This window comes from Triticum urartu, chromosome 6A, assembly GCF_056163025.1.
Source record: "Triticum urartu cultivar PI428250 chromosome 6A, HENAU_Tu73, whole genome shotgun sequence".
In the NCBI taxonomy this organism is placed as follows: Eukaryota; Viridiplantae; Streptophyta; class Magnoliopsida; order Poales; family Poaceae; genus Triticum; species Triticum urartu.
In genome coordinates this window covers 33,553,219-33,571,458 of record NC_141878.1, presented here as the reverse complement: position 1 = coordinate 33,571,458, position 18,240 = coordinate 33,553,219, and the positions used below count along the sequence as shown (strand labels likewise).

At 44.3% G+C, this 18,240-nt stretch overlaps 1 protein-coding gene and 2 pseudogenes across 1 annotated transcript; 2 read left to right on the top strand and 1 right to left on the bottom strand.

Moving 5' to 3' along the window:
• Positions 1-1,864: 1,864 nt before the first annotated feature.
• Positions 1,865-5,360, top strand: LOC125527863 (uncharacterized). The gene is made up of 4 exons (XM_048692371.2): positions 1,865-2,112; positions 2,255-2,376; positions 3,621-4,700; positions 4,797-5,360. Exons 2-4 carry the CDS (start codon positions 2,263-2,265, stop codon positions 5,190-5,192), a joined length of 1,590 nt encoding a protein of 529 aa, XP_048548328.1. The 5' UTR covers positions 1,865-2,112; positions 2,255-2,262; the 3' UTR covers positions 5,193-5,360.
• A 3,995-nt stretch (positions 5,361-9,355) lies between these two features.
• Positions 9,356-13,647, top strand: LOC125527862 (putative F-box/FBD/LRR-repeat protein At5g56810; annotated as a pseudogene).
• A 2,587-nt stretch (positions 13,648-16,234) lies between these two features.
• LOC125527861 (BTB/POZ domain-containing protein At4g08455 pseudogene) lies at positions 16,235-17,680 on the bottom strand (annotated as a pseudogene).
• Between the last annotated feature and the right edge of the window lie 560 nt (positions 17,681-18,240).

The following is an 18,240-nucleotide window of genomic DNA, read 5'->3' as shown; positions in this document are numbered from 1 at the left end:
TACAATATGTCTGAAAACAAAGTTGATCATGTATTTAAAAAATATTCATCAACCATTTAAAACAAGTTAACCATGTATAAAAAGATATTCCTTATGTATATAAATTTTTTTAGAACGTGTATAGTTTTTTTTAAATTAATCATGTATAAAAAAAAGTCAATCATATATTTGAAACATGTAACCTTGTATATAAGATGTTCCTGATATATACCGGAAAATGTACAATGTGTATAAGAAAGTAGTCATAAAACACAAAAGTTGAAAAAATGTTAATCATATATTTCAAAAATAATAAATGTGTACCGAAAATATGCTCCTGATTTATATGGAAAATGTAGAAAATGTATTAGAAAATTTTACATATTTTTTATAATGTATAAAAAACTGAAAATGCCTGATGTACACGTAAAATGTACAAATGTGCATGACAATGTAGACAGAGAGTAGTCTCGCATTAAGCGAGATATAGCTTTGGCGCTGTACAGCCCATGTAGGCTTCGCTTTTCCTACTGGGTAATAGGAAGCTTTGAGGATTCTCAAAAGAAAAAGGAAGTTTCCCAGCGTTTTTTTCTGTTTTTATCTCATTGCTCTTTTGCTCTTTTTTCTCTGTTTTTTTTGTTTCTGTCTCTTTGGGACAGGGTCTGTCTACTTTTTCCGTATTCTGCATTTTTAAAATTCCTGAAGTTTTTCGAAGTTTCCGAACATTTTTTGATTAGTCGTTTCTTCAGACAAAATTTTAACTAGTCATGGTGTGGGAAGAGCAGACCTTGGGCCGGTCCATCGCATACCGCACATCATCCGGAAGAAAACGAAATTATTTCTCAAAGGAACTCAAGAAAAAGGAAATAAAAAGACCCCCCCCCCCCCCCCAAAAAAAATACTCGTTCCATTCCACAAGAACGTCTTCAAATTAACATATACACTAGTGTCAAAAACGCTCTTATATTATGTGATAGGGAGTACTACGCGTCCGTCGGCGGATCTTTTTAAAAGATCCGCTGCCTAGCGTGCCGTGCGATCTAGATTGCTCAGCACACAATTCCTCTTTGCAACAAGAGTATTGTTTCAGAAACAATGATGCTTTGTTCGGAAACATATCGATAACTATTGCAACATGAGCTTTGTTTCAGAAACATTGGTGCAGTTGCAAAAACATCTCTACGTATGATCCCACTTTGCAACAAGAGCTTTGTTTCAGAAACAACTATTGCAACAAGGGCTTTGTTTCAAAAAAAATATCGCTCGGTGCTGGGATGGATCAGCAGGGAGGGCTCCCCGACACTGACATCATTGATGGCGAGGCCATGCGCCGTGCTGCGCGCTGCAGGAACGATGACCGGGGCGCGCGGATCTGAAGCGCTGTCACCGACGTCGGGTGGTGTCTTGGCGAGATGCAGGGCAGGAGAGATGTGAGTGGCAGGGCGGCCGACTGCCTAGCCGGCGACAAGTAAGGTGGTGAAAGAAAAGCGGAGGCATGGAAGTGGAGCGGCGAAGGCCTGCCTCGCCGTTGAATGACGGCTGTTGGAGCAGACCGGTGGCGAGCACGTGCATACCTAGCCATGTAATCTGTTTGCAGCAAGTGCCGAGTTGCAGAAATGATTCTGAAATAAGGATGGAGTTGCAAGAACGTGAAGTAGGTGAAGGTGACGCCTGACCGTCCGATCAACAACACATCGAACGCTCACGGAGATGGACGACGCGCGCGGAAAGATCCGCCGGGTGATCACAAGCTTTTCCCTTATGTGATACAGGAAATAGTAGTTTGAAAAACGTTGTACGATACGACATGGTGGGACAGAGGGAGTACACAGAAAGAAAATAAAAGGAAAAGGAGAAAACATAGACTCGCACTTGTTAGCCCCGCCCGCCCGCCGGCTCCGTCGCCGGCCGGAACTCGAGTACAAAACGGAGCCAGAAACAAGGATAGACAGGGAGAGCAGAGCAGAGCTGGATAAGAGTTGGGGTCTGAAGGAGGGGGAAACGGAGGTGGTTTCTCGGCCAGATCCAATCCGAGGGACGAAGGTTTCTTTCGTCGGCCACTCTCTCCAATCGACCTCCTTTACTGGAAGCTCTAACCTTTTTTTGGCGCCAGGAAGCAACCGGAAGATTCAGGTGGGTGACACCCTGCGTATATAAGTTTTATCATGATCAGAGGGGAACACAGAGGATCTCAAGAGATCGGGCGCCTTCTCTGCTTTGTTCTTGTATATATCCAATCCATAACGATCCCCTTTTTCCTTCCGTCGTAGCGCAGGTCGGCTCATGGCCTCAACAACAACGGGTAAAAGAAAGGGATCGGCCTCTGAACAAGGCGGCGGCGATGGCGGTTCTCAGTCTGGCAAAGCAACGCGGAGCTCAATCCCAGACCTTCCTGAGGTACCGGCTACTGATGCCTTGAATTCTGATGCATAATAGTACGATTTACAAACAGAGTAGAGATCTTTCTGGTCACGTCCTAATGTTTTTTTCTTTTCTTTCTGGTCACATCCTAATGTTGACAGAAAAAAAAGGACGGTTTTTACTGAATGAGTGAGAAATTCGACGATTCGTTCCGGCCGCTTTAGTGCTACTGTAACTGGTGTGATTTAGTTATGGCACATCTAGATTCGTTCCCGGCCGACGATTCGTTCCGGGCGGTTTTTACTGGGTTTGTCTATAGCGCATCTAGATGTGCCTTAGTTATTGCACTTCTAAGTGACACAAGCAAGCACAGAAAGGGAAAGGAAAAGAAAAAAAGAAAATATCCACATGAATCTTCGCGTAAGATTAATGATATGAGATTTAGATGTGCAATACTTATGACACATCTAGACGTGCTTTAGCAAAACTGATTTAGCAATTACTCCCTCCGTTCTTTTCTTATAAGGTGCAGTTCGGCTGTCCAAAATCCAACCAAATTCACGCCTTGACCGACAAACTGTCTAAAAAGTTACCCCCGTGCGGAAATAAGTGACGTTGTTTGAACTAAAGCAGCGTCACTTATTTTCGGACGGAAGGAGTAGTAAACTGTGAGTCATGTGCTTCAAAATTGACACAGTTCGGTTCGTATTCAAAAGCATTTGCTGACCACTATCATCTTCTAACTATCAACAGACAATAGTGGGGGGAAATTGATGGTCAAAACTCTGATTTTGTAGTGCTTATAAAAATTAACAGAAGGAACGATGTGTAGCACTATGACGCTAGTGTTGTGCTGTCGCAAACATCATGCGATCAATGATTGCATATTCATTCTAGAAGAAATTGGAAAAATGATTCATCTTTCCACCTGCTTCGATCACAACCCTCTCTAAAGCATTCATTCTGCTACTGTGGTATCTAAAACCCATAAAAACATAACAAGATTTCACTGTTCTGCTCTAGATGTTATAGGATTTTTTTTCCTTCTGTGCAATTTGTGCTACCTGAATCCAGAATAAATTACGATTTATGCATTGAACTCTGTATTTTTCGCCTTTTTCTTTGCCTTTATGATATTGATCAATTAACCCATACCTTGTGCAACCGTGTGGAGGGCTACCTGGGGCACGATGTTACTCTGTGTGGTTATACTGTTTCTTTCTCCAGAATGCGCCTCACAATATCAATCTTGATTTTTTATCCAATGCATGTGTGTGCAGGACATATTGTTTCGTATACACTCCTTGATGCCAATGCGTGAGGCTGCGCGTGTTGCTTGCGTATCTCGCGCCTTTTTCCATTCTTGGAGATGCCATTCCAGTCTCATCTTCAATAAGGACACAATTGGCTTGAAGAGAAGTGCGTGTGGAGAGAATTTTGACCACAAGATTGACCGCATTCTCAGGAATCACTCTGGCTGCTTGAAAACATTCAACATTGACTACTATGGCACGAGCGGGTTCACTGGCACTAGTTATTTTGACCGTTGGCTTCAGATTGCTCTTAAACCAGGGATCGAAGAACTCACCCTTGTGCTGTCTGAAACAAAGGGAAAATACAACTTCCCATGCTCGCTTTTGTCTGACGGGGTTCGGAACTCACTTCGGTACCTTAGACTCCGATTTTGTGCCCTCCATCCCCCAGTTGAACTTGGCCCCTTGAGAAGCCTGAAAAGCCTGTATCTGTGGCGTGTGAATATTACATGGAATGAGTTAGAGTGCCTTATTTCGAACTCTCTTACTTTGGAGCTACTGGATCTTATTAGTTGCCCTGAGATTGAATGCCTGAAGCTACCTTGTGCTCTGCAGCGGCTCAGCGCGCTTAGTGTTTTAGCATGCGAGAGACTGAAAGTGATAGAGAGCAAAGCTCCAAATCTCTCCAGTTTATACCTTTGCGGAAACTGGTTAGACTTCTCACTTGTGGAAACGTTGCCGATAAAGGAACTAGAATTGCAACAAACAAACCTTATCCGTGATGCTCGTGCCAAGCTGCCATCCCTTATGCCAAATATTGAAACTCTCGCCATACAATCATCGAGAGAGGTATATATTCTCCACAATGTAGGGTGTTGTAGGCCAGCGGTATATATGGTTAAATTAGTCTCATACCTGGTGTATCTGATACATGACATCGTTCTTGTGCAGGTGGTTGATGCACCAATGCTGCCTACCAAATTCCTCCACCTTAAGCACCTGACCATCACTGTGAGATCAGGAGCAATTGTTTCCCGAGCATATGACTACTTTTCTCTGGTTTCTTTCCTCGACGCTTCTCCTTCCTTGGAGACTTTGATATTAGATGTAAGGCGGTAACGCTGTTCACTTATTTCATCCTGCAAAGCCATCCGATCAGTCTGGGTCCGGTTAACTGAATCATACTATCCTTTTTAACGTCAGGTGACTCAGCGGCGTATGGTGCATGAATCAATTTTTGCGGATTCACAACTGAGGCACATGCCTGAACACCGCCATGGCCACCTCAAGAACGTCAAGATTAGCGGTTTCAACTCTGCGAAGTGCGTGGTTGAACTAACATGTTATATTCTCAAGAACACGGTGTCACTTGAGTGTCTTACATTGGACACCATATATGGGAGTAGGTGTGATGATCAAGGCGAGGACAACTGGTGTACTCCCATGACGAATGGCATTCTCATGGAAATTCCTTGGGCACTCTTGGCTATCAAAACACACATTGAGAATAAAGTTCCACCTACAGTTCACTTAACTGTTCTGGAGCCTTGCAGCAAATGCCATGCTAATGGACTAGAGCGGGTATTATCGCAGTCGTGACATGGTGTCATTTACATTTAGTTCTAAATGAGCCATGTTTTGTATCTTATACCATTTATGTGTGACCCTACTGTACAACAAAATTTTAATTAAATCTAGGATGGACATTTTTTATATTTTTCCTGGTGAGGCATGTTGATATGGTTGCAAGGGTTTGTTGTGCTGTGCCCCGGCTGAACCTATTTTGTACCTTGTTGCACTCCTTGCTTTCCTTTGAACCTTGAACCTTTGATGTTGTCGCATGTAGGTGCGGTTGCTTTATAATATAAAGCGGTGGAAAACCCTTTTTCGTTGATATGGTTGCAAGGATTAGCTGGCCAATGTTGAGATACTCCGTTGCAAGATGTGCTGTGGTTTTTTTCTCAAACTATATTGTTACCGGCAGCCAAGCTTAGTGCTTAATCTGCTACAACCAATTGCCAAGAGAGGCACAAGCTGCGGCAAGTTGCCAAGGAATACAACTCTTGACCAAAAAATATACTATTTTAAAAAGTATAAAAGGAAAAAAAAAACAAGCCAATCTTTCATGTTTGAACATACCGTGAGACGCTTCAAAAGAGCATAAAAATTATTTGAAGAATAAGGTAAGAGGATACAATTATTTTCAGGGATTATCGTGAAAATGCTTCAAAAGAGTACAAATAAGGTATTCTTGTGTCCCATCGCATGAATGTGGCCTTGATTTTGAGACGGGTTTGAAGGATTCTCAGGGACGATGGGGGTTTGTGGCTGCAGCTTATTAAAGCGAAGTACTTGCAAGGCTACCCTCTTCTCACTTGTGAGCGTAGAGGGGGTCCCATTATGGAAGTCGATGTAGTCAATGAAGGATGAGATTCGACTTGGGTTCTCCATCTCCATAGGCACTAGAGATGGGACCCCCTTCTGGTTAGATCCATCGCTGGCATGAGATTTGACTTGGACTTTTCATTTCCATAGGCAATGGAGACGGGACCCTCTTCTGGCTAGATCTATGGCTGGGACGATCTCCACTTTGTGTCGAGTTCCCGAATCTGTTTGCTATTTGCTTGGACCCGATGATTTTCGTTGCCTCGTACGCCCACGATGGGAATTGGAATGTCTCGTTCCGACAAACATTTGGGCCTGAGCAAACCGTAGCTTGCGCGACCTTCGGGCGGCCCTCTCACCAATACTTCCGAACTATCTAGACGTTATATCTTCGCACTTGGCCCCATCAGGGCTCTTCTCTGTCAGCTCGGCATATCATACTCTATGTCGTGAGCTCACTCGTGCGTGCACCACACCTCTGTGGAAAACGTCCCTTCCATAGAAGATCAAGATTTTTGTATGGCAGCTTCTATGTGGTCGCCTCCCATCGGGAATGGAAGTGGTTAAGCGGCAAGGGCCTAGCTATGGGCTTTGCCCTCTTTGTGGCGTTCTGGAGTATGGAACCCACATCTTCTTCGTCTGCCCGCTACATGTTTTCTTTGGAGCTTTGTGTATGAGGCTCTCGGGCCTGAGTGGGAAGCCCAGGACCTGGCTGAGTTTCTGGAAACTCAGGCCAACCATAGTAGTACGAGGAGACACCTCTTTTGGTTAGTGTTTGTGATGATGACATGGACCCTTTGGATGACGGGTAACAAGACGAGTTGGTCTTCATTTGACGGGCCACTGACTCTATTTTAATTTCTAGCCTTTTGCAGCACTAACATCCGCTCTCTAGGCAACGAGGCCGAGATAGGTTAGGTGGCATGATGGGCGCTCTGATTGTGGCAGGGCCCCGCCTTGCAATGCCTTCTACCCATTGATTTGTTGGCCTCTTCATGGCGTTTTTCCATATATTTTTATTAGGGCATGTTTGTATTGTTGCCCTTGCAGACCATTGTTTATGTTGTCTCAGTACCTAAACATATTGTATGGACATCTTGGTTTGTTTTATCTATAAAGGGGGGAGAAAGCTTGTTTGGAGATGAGAAATTTCAATACTAGTGGAATACATATCGTCTATCATGGAACGATATAAAAGTGCACAACGACGACTATAACCAACACTGCAGGGGGAGGGTTGGTGCTACCGGTGCATGCAATTGAAAAAAAGTTCCTATGTATGAATGTCGAAAAGTTATGAAAAAAATGCCACGGTGGCAACGAGAACATACTGCAAGATTTGAAATCCAAATTCGAAACAAAAAAAATGACAAATTCCCCAATGATGAAGAGATAAGAGAAATCATGAATGTTGATGCGTATTTGCATGAATCTTGGAGATAACAGAAATGAGAGAGAGAGAGAGAGAGAGAGAGAGAGAGAGAGAGAGAGAGAGAGATGACCAAACTCTGACCGAACCCAGTGACATAGGAATAGCCTGGTTGAGGCATCTCTGACCGAACTCCTAAAATATAACTCTTCAAACTTCTACTCAAACCTTAACTGATCAAATTTGAGGAACTAAAAAACCGTGAACATGAACAAACTCCTCAAACGAACTAAACCCCACATGGAAAACTCTCTCCCGTTTCTTCCTTCTTTCTTCTTCTTTCCACACGGCCAACGACGACTTCACGTCACTATATGGTACCCATGAGTTAGCTAGGACCTAGGATAGATGTTGCACGGAAGCAATTTGACAGAGACTTACCGTGTGTGACATAAGTGCGTGAGGAAGTAGTCGAGAAAGTAGCCAAAATTCCTCCTACACGGGCTATGACTTGGGCGCTCATCTGAATGATTTCTTCCACTCATCTTTATCTTAGTGGCACAATGGTGTGGTCCATAACGAAATTCATCCGAATCGGCAAAGATGGCCGACCACTTTTCATGTACATTTTCTTAGTGTACATGAGCTTTTCCTTTGTAGGTGTTTCTTCGCGCGTGTTGCACCTTTGCTAGTGGAGCTTTGCCACGCCTATGTGAAATAGTTGTGAAATTTAGTGTACGATATTAGTTGGCAAGTTTTAGCGGAAGGGGGGCCACCCTGAAATTCAAGGGGAGGAGAGAGATTTATGAGACAAGTTACGTAGGTGTAGGAGTTTCCTTGCGTGTGACTCGAGATGACAAGGGGAACGCCGCCAAGCTAGGGACGATGAATAGAAGCGCCGTCATGGGCGAAACCACAAGAAGACAAAAAAGTGTAAAAGAAAAGTTTGCGGATGTTCATCAAAATTTGGCAGCCGGAGGTTGGCGGGGCCACGGGGTGTCAACCGGGTGCGGGGTGGTTGTTGAAGGCAAGGAACACAACAAGGCGACGCCGTGCACGCAGCCGAACAAGAGAAAGAGGTGGTCGTGTAAGAGAGAGGAAATCTTTTGCTAAGGCTTGATTTTGCTCTCTCAACTTTGAGAGGCGGCAAACACTTTTGTTAAAGATTTTGAGAGTTCGCCAACTTATTAGGGAAACGATTGTGACCGATGCGCCGGCCGAATTTTCAGCCGGCCGTGAGCCTCGCTGGCATCCCGCGCCCACCAAAACAGCACCCCCGCGTGAGACGCGTTTTTAGGCCCCACATAGATCGCACCCTCCTCCCTTATCTTTTCCCAACCGCACACCTTCATCCCCTACATCCAGCTGCATCCCTCCCCATGGTCGTGTTTTCTTCTTCCTTTCCCCCGCGTTCTTGCCGGCCATAGTCACCTATGTCGCCGGCTCGTCGCACCACCCGCACTCCGGTTGCACCACCGCACACCCGTTGTAGCAAATTTGGTCGCCGGAGGTAGCTCTTTCCACTGCCGGTTGCAACAAATTCGCAACCGTCGTCGCCGGCCACACTTTTGTCGTCTTCGTGTTTGTAGCAAAAAGGGAAAAAGCTTCAAACAGTGCATGAAAAAGATTCATCCGGTGAGTGAAAAAGCTTCAATGGCCATGATAAAAAGCTTCATCGGCGACCATTTGTTACACACTTTGTTAGTTTTTGCTACAACCGGCGACCAATTTTGTTGCATCATCGATGGCCAGAGTTCTTCAGATAAGGTGCATGTCGACGATGGAGCTCCGATTTGTTGCAACCGGCAACTTGCAAAGCTTCCACCAATGAGTTCGATGGCGATAGATGGAAGTGGCAACCAGAGAGACGATGACGATGCGAGCGGCATGCACCCGACGGCGAGCATCGTCGGCGAGGGCGTCCAGCAGCGCACCTAGCGTTGCAACCATTGGGGCGGTGAGCTGCAGCTGGTGCTACAACGGCATGAAGTCGGAGCGGCGACCCGTCATGGCGATGAGCTGCAAAAACACGACGGTCAGCGATGAGGGGCCGACGATGAGGGATGCGAACGACGGCGACGAGTTGCAAGCACGGCGCGGGAAAGGCCGGTGGTGCTCGCTGTCAGCTTTTCTTCTCTCCGCGCGCGGTGGCGTGATTTGGGGAAGAAAACCACGGATACAGGCGGAGGATCTGATCTGACGGTTGAAGGTGTTGCATCACACGCTGCATCAAACGGCTGGGGCTCGATTGGCCCAACAGTTGGGCCAGCGCGACGGCGCAGATAGCTGCCCAACTTATTATCTATATCTATATCTATATCAATATAAAAAGAGATAGATCCAAACTATTTCGACCGTCAAATCATGTTATCTAGCAGTTCAAATCGCTCCAATGTTAAGCACCAAACACGTTTAACGCTTTAATTACCCACTACCGCCATTGGTTATAAACACGTTTTGACTCAACATTATCCCTTGAAATCTGCCATGTAATCAATATCTTACCATTCCCACAAAAAAATAATTGATATCTTACCAAATACCAACATGCAACAGATATATCTTACCTAATATAACATGCAACTAATATCCTACCTAATATAAACGTGCATTGCACGTACATTATTACTAATCTTATAAAAGAGGGAATTAAAAAAGAAATCAAAGGAGGAATTTTGAGGAGTCGAAGCCTTCTAGGAGTTCGGCTGGAGGCGCTCTTAAAGATCCTGACAGTTCGAAAGAGAGAGGAATCCCTGGGAAGAAGGTATCTTGCAGGCCTCATCGCAGCTGTCCATCACCCGAAGGAAAGAAAAAAGCATATACTCCGTACTCCCTCCGTTTTTATTTACTTTGCATATTAGAGTTGACTGAAGTCAAACTTTCTAAAGTTTGATCAAGTTTATATAAGAAAATATAAATATTTACCATAACAAATTTATACTATGTGGAAGTACATTTGATAATGAATCTAATGGTGTTGATTTCTTATTGTATATGTTAATATTTTTGTCTACAAACTTTGTTAAAGTTTATAAAGTTTGACTTTGACTAAAGCTAATATGCGAAGTAAATAAAAACGGAGGGAGTACTTACTAGCAGTTGATAGCCCCGCCGCCGCCCGCCCGTTGGCTCCGGCGCCTGCTCGAAGCTGAGTTCAAGAACAGAAGTGATTTCTCGACCAAAAACAGAGATTGATAAGGAGAGCTCGAGAGGAGTTGAGATCTTAAGTGCTTTCTCGGCCAGATCCGATCCGAGGGGGGAAGGTATCGTCGTCTGCTCGTCCATGGGATTGCTAGGGGCCTAGGGCTGAACAGGCTCGTGTCTTCGCAGAGCGACCGGCCGCGGCGTCAGCAAGGGGGAGTTTCAGGTGGGGAAAAGAAAAGATGTCGACAGATTGGGTGAATTTTATGCTTTCTTATATCCATGTCTAGGGTGGGGAAAATAAAAGATGTCGACAGATTGGGTGAATTTTATGCTTTCTTCTATCCATGTCTAAACCACGGGTAAAAGGAAGGGATCGCCCTGTCAACAAGATGACGATGGTGATGGTTCTCAATCTGGCAAAATTAGGAGAACCGCAATCATGGAGCTTCCTGAGGTACGGAGGCGGTAAAGTTTTGAGGATTGCAAGCATGATGTCGCGGTGCTAATTCTCGGGACTATGCTAGAGAAAAGATCCTTTTGGTCACATACTAATGTAACAGAGAAAAGTTCCTTTTTGGTCACATCCTACATTATTATAACACAAAAAGGATTTTTTTTACTGAATCAATTAGAGAAATTCAACAATTTGTTCTAACTGTCACTGTTCTCTCTGCAAGCGTTGTTTATCTACAAGTTGGTTGCTTTACTACTATGAACTTAGGATAACCGTGGTGATTTTGATTTAGTAATTACTCCCTCTCCGTTCATTTTTATAAGGTGTAGTTTGATAGTAGTCTAGTAATAATTGTGAGTGCCTCAAAATGATACAATTGAACAATTATCTCTTTATCTTAGTTACCCCGGTTCAGGTTTATCAAAGGATGTAACTGCCAGATTGGCAGATTCTATTTCATCGAGTGCCATTCAGATGTGCTATTTGTGCCATTTGTTTAACACTGTTAGGAAAACTTCTCTATGGATTGCTGAGTTTACCTAGCAAACTTACGTTCCTTTGCACTGCTTAGTGCCTACTATGTAAAGCAGCGCACCCTATGCTATTGTGTGGAGGACTACCTAGTAGGGTATAAATAATGTTACTCCGTGTGGCTCTACTGTTTTTTCTTTCTCCAGTTGAACTAATGACCTTGCATTCTCAAAATTGATCTTTTATCCCATGCTTGTGTGTGCAGGACATATTATTTCGTATACACTCCTTAATGCCGATGCGTGAAGCTGCTCGTGTTGCGTGCGTATCTCGTGCCTTTTTAAATTCCTGGAGATACCGTTCCAATCTCATCTTTAACAAGGATACAATTGGCTTTCCCTTTTTACATCCGTGGAGATACCATCCCAGCCTCATCTTTAATAAGGATACAATTGGCTCAAAAGAAAGTGCGAGTGGAGAGAAGGTCCACCACAAGATTGACAACATTCTCGGGAAACACAAAGGCAGCTTGAAAACATTCAACCTTGACTATGCTCAAATGGATGGGCTCGATGCCTTTAGTTATTTTGACAGTTGGCTTCAGACTGCTCTTACGCCTGGGCTTGAAGAGCTCACCTTCAAGTTGTCTGCATCAATATTTCAAACAAAGGGAAAATACAACTTCCCATGCACGCTGTCTGAAACAAAGAGAACATACAACTTCCCATGCGCACTTTTATCTGACAGGGTTGGAAACTCGCTTCGGTGCCTTAGACTTGGTCTCTGTGTCGCACAGTTGAACTTGGCACCTTGAGAAGCCTAACACACCTGTACCTGTATCGTGTGAGCATCACATGGAATGAGTTAGAGCGCCTTCTTTCCAACTCTCTCGCTTTGGAGCTATTAGATCTTATTAGTTGTGATGAGATTAAATGTCTGAAGTTATCTAGTACCCTGCAGCGGCTCAAGGGGCTTCGTATTTTAGTATGCCAGAGATTGGAAGTCATAGAGAGCAAAGCTCCAAATCTCTCTAGTCTCTGCCTTAGATCAGGATGCAGGTTCGACTTCTCACTTGTGGAAACATGGCAAATGAAGAAACTATACTTGGTACAAAGCAATCTTATCTATGATGCCCGTGCCAAGCTACCATCCGTTCTGCCAAATATTGAAACTCTTTACATAGAATCACAGAGTGAGGTACATATTTGCTACAAGATTATCAGTTGTAGTTTAGAGATATATTCATATTATATTATTATTAGTCATAATATCTGGTGATAGTGTATCTGATACATGAAGTTTTGTGTGTGCAGGTGGTTGATGCACCAATGCTGCCTATCAAATTCCTCTGCCTTAAGCACCTGACCATTATTTTGAGATTAGTACCAAACGGTTCCGGGGCATATGACTATTTTTCTCTGGTTTCTTTCCTGGATGCTTCTCCTTCCCTGGAGACTTTGACATTAGATGTAAGTCTGTGGCGCTGTTCATTCATTTCGTCCTGCAACGCCATCCGATCAGTCTGGGTCCAGTTAACTGAATCATATAATCCTTTTGATTGTCAGGTGACTCAGCGGCGTATGGTGCATGAATCGATTTTTGTGGATTCACAACTGAGGCACATGCCCGAACACCGCCATGGCCACCTCAAGAGCGTGAAGATCAGTGGTTTCAACTCTGCAAAGTGCTTGATTGAACTTGCATGTTATATTCTCAAGAATGCGGTGTCACTCGAGAGTCTTATATTGGACACCCTTTATGGGCATAGGTGTGATGATGAAAGCGAGTTAGATTGTGATCCCATGGCGGGTAGTATTCTCATGGAAACCCCTAGGACACTCTCGGCTATCAGAACATACATTGAGAATAAAGTTCCATCTACAGTTAAGTTAACTGTTCTGGAGCCTTGCAACAATTGCCATGGTCAAAGACTAGAGCGGCTATTATCATAGTCGTGTAATGTCATTTCCATTTAATTTTAGATGGCCCATGTTTTGCTTCTTGAACCATTTGTGTGACCTACTGTACAACAAATTTTTAATTCAAATCTTGGATGGACCATTTTTATCTTTTTTCTGGTGTGGCATGTTAATATGCTTCCAAAAGGATTAGCTGACCAATGTTGAAATATTCGGTTGCAAGATATGATGTGCTTTTTTCGCAAAGTATATTGTTACTGGCAGCAAAGCTTAGTGCTTAATCTGCTACAATCCATTGCCAAGGCACAAGCTGTACGTAGCAAGTTGCCGAGTATACACCTGTTGACCAAAGAATCCATGGAAGGAAAGAGAAATAACATAAGAATAGACAATAGTAAAAAGTAAAAGGAAAAAAAACAAGCCAATCTTTCATGCTTAAACATACCGTGAGATGCTTCAAAAGAGCATAAATTATATTAAGAATAAGGACTCTTGTGGGTTATTTTTTTTAATTTTCCCCGTAGAGCTAGGTAAAGTGTAAAATATCTATTTTTCTTGGAACAAAAACACTTTAAAAAGAAGACCTGGCACTTGACACTTTATCAATATGTTATAGTTCAAGTAAATCATAAAAACATGCATATTCAGTGTTATTAAAGCGTTGAACCTACAAAAATTACGAATACGTTTAAGACGTATCAGCGGGCTTAAGCTTTCGCGTACTTACCCCTTGTCAAATAGCTTACGTACTTGACATAGTATTTCCTTTGTTTCGTCTTACCACGTGGTAAGATGGATGGTTTGGAAGTGGAGTGACAGGTATGAGGTCAATCTGTTGTTCGATGCCTTGTAGAGGAGGAAGTCGCAGTGGTATCTCTGATGGGAAAACTTCAGTGAACTGCCGCAAAACATGAGATATAGAGCTAGGCAAAGTGTGTGAGGGTTAGTTACATGAGTACGGAATGAAGGATTGATGGGTTCTCACTAACTTTACTCAACTCGGATTTGGTAGCTAAAAGGACCTTGTCTTATGAGCACTCATCATGGATGCACTCATGTTTGGCTTGTGGCACCCACTTACTTTAAATTGGATCGCTCCCTTACTCATCTTCTCTCAATTTCTTGTGTAGTCCTTCTCGACACTTGAGTCTTGTCGGCAATGAATATGGCTTGGTGACATAGGACGGAGGATGTACTACTTTGTGCTTCCTTCGAAGCTATAAAGTTGGTGCGTCCATTTTGGATGACTCCTCGCTCATATTTTCATGGTATTCCCATGAGTAGGTGGCAAACAACCATGGGAAACAACATCACACTTGACAAGTTGTGACAACTTCCATCATCGATTATGGCTTTCATGGGTTGTCCATTAATGCAGGCTTTGGGGTGGAAGAGGTTGCAATGTTCTTTGGCTTCATATTGTTGTTGGATGGTCGAGGTCTTCAAGACAACAAGAGTCGGTCTCAAATCAATTTCACAATAGACTTCAGAATCTTTACTTGTTGACATCTTGGTGCCTAGCAACATCTTTCAAAGCTTCCAATTCACCTTCGCTTACAGATTCTTGGTTTGTTGATCACCATAGTGTGCTTATTGGTGGATACTCAGCTCATAGGTCTTGTGTCCACAACCGTTGCAAGTGAAGTATTCAATCTTGCTTTTATTGTCGCTGGAGGCCATGGTGGCACTTGATATTGAACGTTGCTTGTAGGTATTTGTAGGTTGACTTGATTGAGTCGCCGGAGTTTTGGAGATTGAGGGGTCACTACTTGAGGGTGTACCTCGAGAAGGGGCACATTGCTTGAAGTAGCATTGGTGCTATTGTTGTAGATTCTTGAAGGGAAAGTTGGGGAATTGGAGTATCTGAAGTCTCCTTGCTCTTATCTCTCTGCCTTCGTGGCTTGATGGCCCAACTCAATCAAATTGGTGTACGGTTCAAAATCCAAGGTTTGTTTGATGAGGTAGTTGAGACCATTGAGGAAACGTGCAATGATTTGTTCATTGGCCTTGGTCATGTTTGCTCGGATCATGGCAGTTTCCATTTCTTTGCATTACTCTTTGACACTCTTCTTTCCTTGCTTGAGCACTTGGGAGTTTCTTGAAGAAGTCTCGGGTGTAGTGACTGGGAACAAAACGGGCTCGCATGCCGTACGTCAAAGCATGTGGAGACTTGGGCAACTCATGTGACAAAGAGGATATGAAACGTTTCTACCCCCACACCACCATAGTGGGGTGGTGGTTTGGCAAGCTTTTGGAGCGTGCCATGGTTGGTGGGAATGCATCCAAAAGACCTCGTGCTGGCCATCTTTCAGATCTCCAAGATAGATTGGTATGTCCAGCAAGCTTGCGGAACAACACGTGGGTGGCTCAGATTGCCGTCTCCATGGCAATGTCGGTCGACCACATGATGCAGCCACTTGTCTTGCATCTGGAGTTTAGGGACGCTGTCTATGCAAACAGCCAACGACGTGTACTCCTCCTCGGTCTACATTATTCAGTTCCAACACATTGTGGTTTCCCCCATAAAAGAGATCATTTTGAAAAACTGAATGCAGTTTTTTCTTGTGGTTTATCATTCGAACCCATGTTTGGGCAGTGGATAGGCTTCACCGTCTTGGCCTCTTGGGTGGCCTAATTGTGGCGTGTGCCCCGTTTGTAGGCATGTGCAATTTGAAAGCACCTCACTCAGATGGTTTGCCAGAGCATCACACCAAGTAATAATTATATAAAAAATGCTGGTATGTATAGGGAAAACGAACATAAATACAAAATATTGGAAATAATCATTTTAGTCAACTTAGATCCATTCTAGAATCTGGGTAACGATCCATAGTTGCATCAATATATATCTCACAAAATCACATTTTATGCTGTTATGGCTTTATTTTACCCCCAGCTATCACTTGCTACAGCAGCAATCTGAATCCCTCTCGGCGGCAGTATTGTCCTGTCGGCTGACATAGGTCTCGTAGATCTCCACGAGGATCCTCGGGTCCCTCTCGACAAGCTCCTTGTACTCTCCCCGCTCCGCCAGTGTGGGCATGCTATCCATGAGCGCCGACATGGAGGCCTCGAGCAGCTGCTTCGCGTCGTGCCGGTGCGCAAACGCGTAATGGACGATGGTGTTGTCCTTGTTCACCTTGGATGTGATGAACTTCTCGCGGTAGGTCTTCAGGTGCTTTACCTCATACTTCTCGGCCAACACCAGGAGATCGCAGGCCATTTGCTCGTCCAGGAGAGCCTCGCCCGTGTACATGTAGTGGACAAAAGCACGGAGGACATCATAGGACACGTCGTACATCTCGATGACGCCGCTCCGGCTCTCTTCCATCTCGTTGTCAAGCATTGCTCTGAACACAAGAGACCTGCTGGCCTGTTTGGAAGAGAAACACAGCTTAACAAAAAGATATATACATTCACACCACATAGAACAAGCATAAGCAAATCAGTAATGATTCAATAATGTGAAATGTGCCAACTAATAGCTAGTTAATGTGGACTTACGGTGGCAGGGAAATAAGAGAATGGTGACAATCTTGAAAATGATGATTCTTTCTCTGGGGCCAAGTGCCTTGTAGCGTGGGACCGGGTCTGTATGTCCAAACTTGCTGGTGGTCTTGGTGTAAAAAACCTGAGCGCACAAAACTTTTGCCTTATGTTTAAATTTGCATTCAAATTTTTGCACGCTCCTCTCTTCCCCTGGAAAGATTGGATTATCAACCACTCTCCACTGCATGTAGGACTAGGTAGAAGTGCTTCCTTCCTTGGGAAAGCCATTTTTAAACACCTCTCTGCTCTTTGCAAGATCTCATAGGTTTCCGTTGGATCGGGATCCTCCACATATTTTTGGCTAGATCGTTGGGTTCTCCCCGAACCCTTGAGCATTGCTTTCCCTTCCCTCTTCTCCCACCATACAAAACCAAATGCTCTTGTAGCTAATATTATGATGGATGAGATTGATCTAGGTTTGCGTAGCCGGCTAACCTTAACTGCTACCAATGAACTTGCTTCCTTGAGACTTCTGCTGTAGGATGTGAGACTCTCAGGGACACCCGACTCCGGGACGCTGCTCAATGGCTCCTCCTTCACCACCAAAGGAGCCTATGATGCATTGGCCTCTCAGCTTGCTGATCCCACGCTTGCATGCATATGGGATGCCCCGCGTGCCTAGCCGGGTGCGTGTCTTCGACTGGCTCCTCGACCACAACAGGCTAAACACCAGGGCCAACCTTCATCGCAAGACTCTTCTGGAGTCTTCTTCATGCCCCCGATGCGGGGCCGCGCCAGAGGATCATGCTCACCTCTTCTTCGTCTGCCCAGCTGCTCGGTCTATTTGGGACGCCATTGGTTTTCGTCCATAGTTTTCCCCTTTTGCAGCTCTGTGGACACCCCCCGTCCCATAGGGGCCTTCCAGTGACTGTGTGGCCTCTCATTGTGTTGCTCATCACATGAAAAATATGGGATGCTCGAAATGCTAAAACATTTAGGGACATAGATACTCCTGCCACTGATGTTCTTAGAGGCATCATCTCTGACCTCACCCTCTGGTCCCACCGCCTCAGAAAGGCGGATGACAAAGTCCACGCCGGCTTGTGGCGGGACTTCTTTTCTTCTCGCCTTATCTAGTTTGTAAAAAACCTTTTCTTTTGAAATATATTCAGGTGGGGAGCCCCCCCCCCCCCCCCCCCCCGACTGTTTAAAAAAATCTTGAAAGTAAGTGGGAAATAAATCAAGTTCAAGCAATTTCCCACTCACTGAAATTAGATTAGCTATGCATCTAAATAACAGGAAAGAGTGAAGTACTGTTCTGGAAAACATCATAGACAAAGGATTATGCTGAATAAAAAGCCAACAAATAAATTATGTACGGTTCACTTCAGTGCTTGTTGTCGTTGTATGTGGTCT

Bases quoted from the DNA above. Each gene is read 5' to 3' on its own strand.
- LOC125527863 (XM_048692371.2), top strand. From the start codon at position 2,263: ATGGCCTCAACAACAACGGGTAAAAGAAAGGGATCGGCCTCTGAACAA. The intron at 2,377-3,620 runs GTACCGGCTACT...ATGTGTGTGCAG, and splicing joins CAATCCCAGACCTTCCTGAG to GACATATTGTTTCGTATACA. The intron at 4,701-4,796 runs GTAAGGCGGTAA...TTTTAACGTCAG, and splicing joins TGGAGACTTTGATATTAGAT to GTGACTCAGCGGCGTATGGT.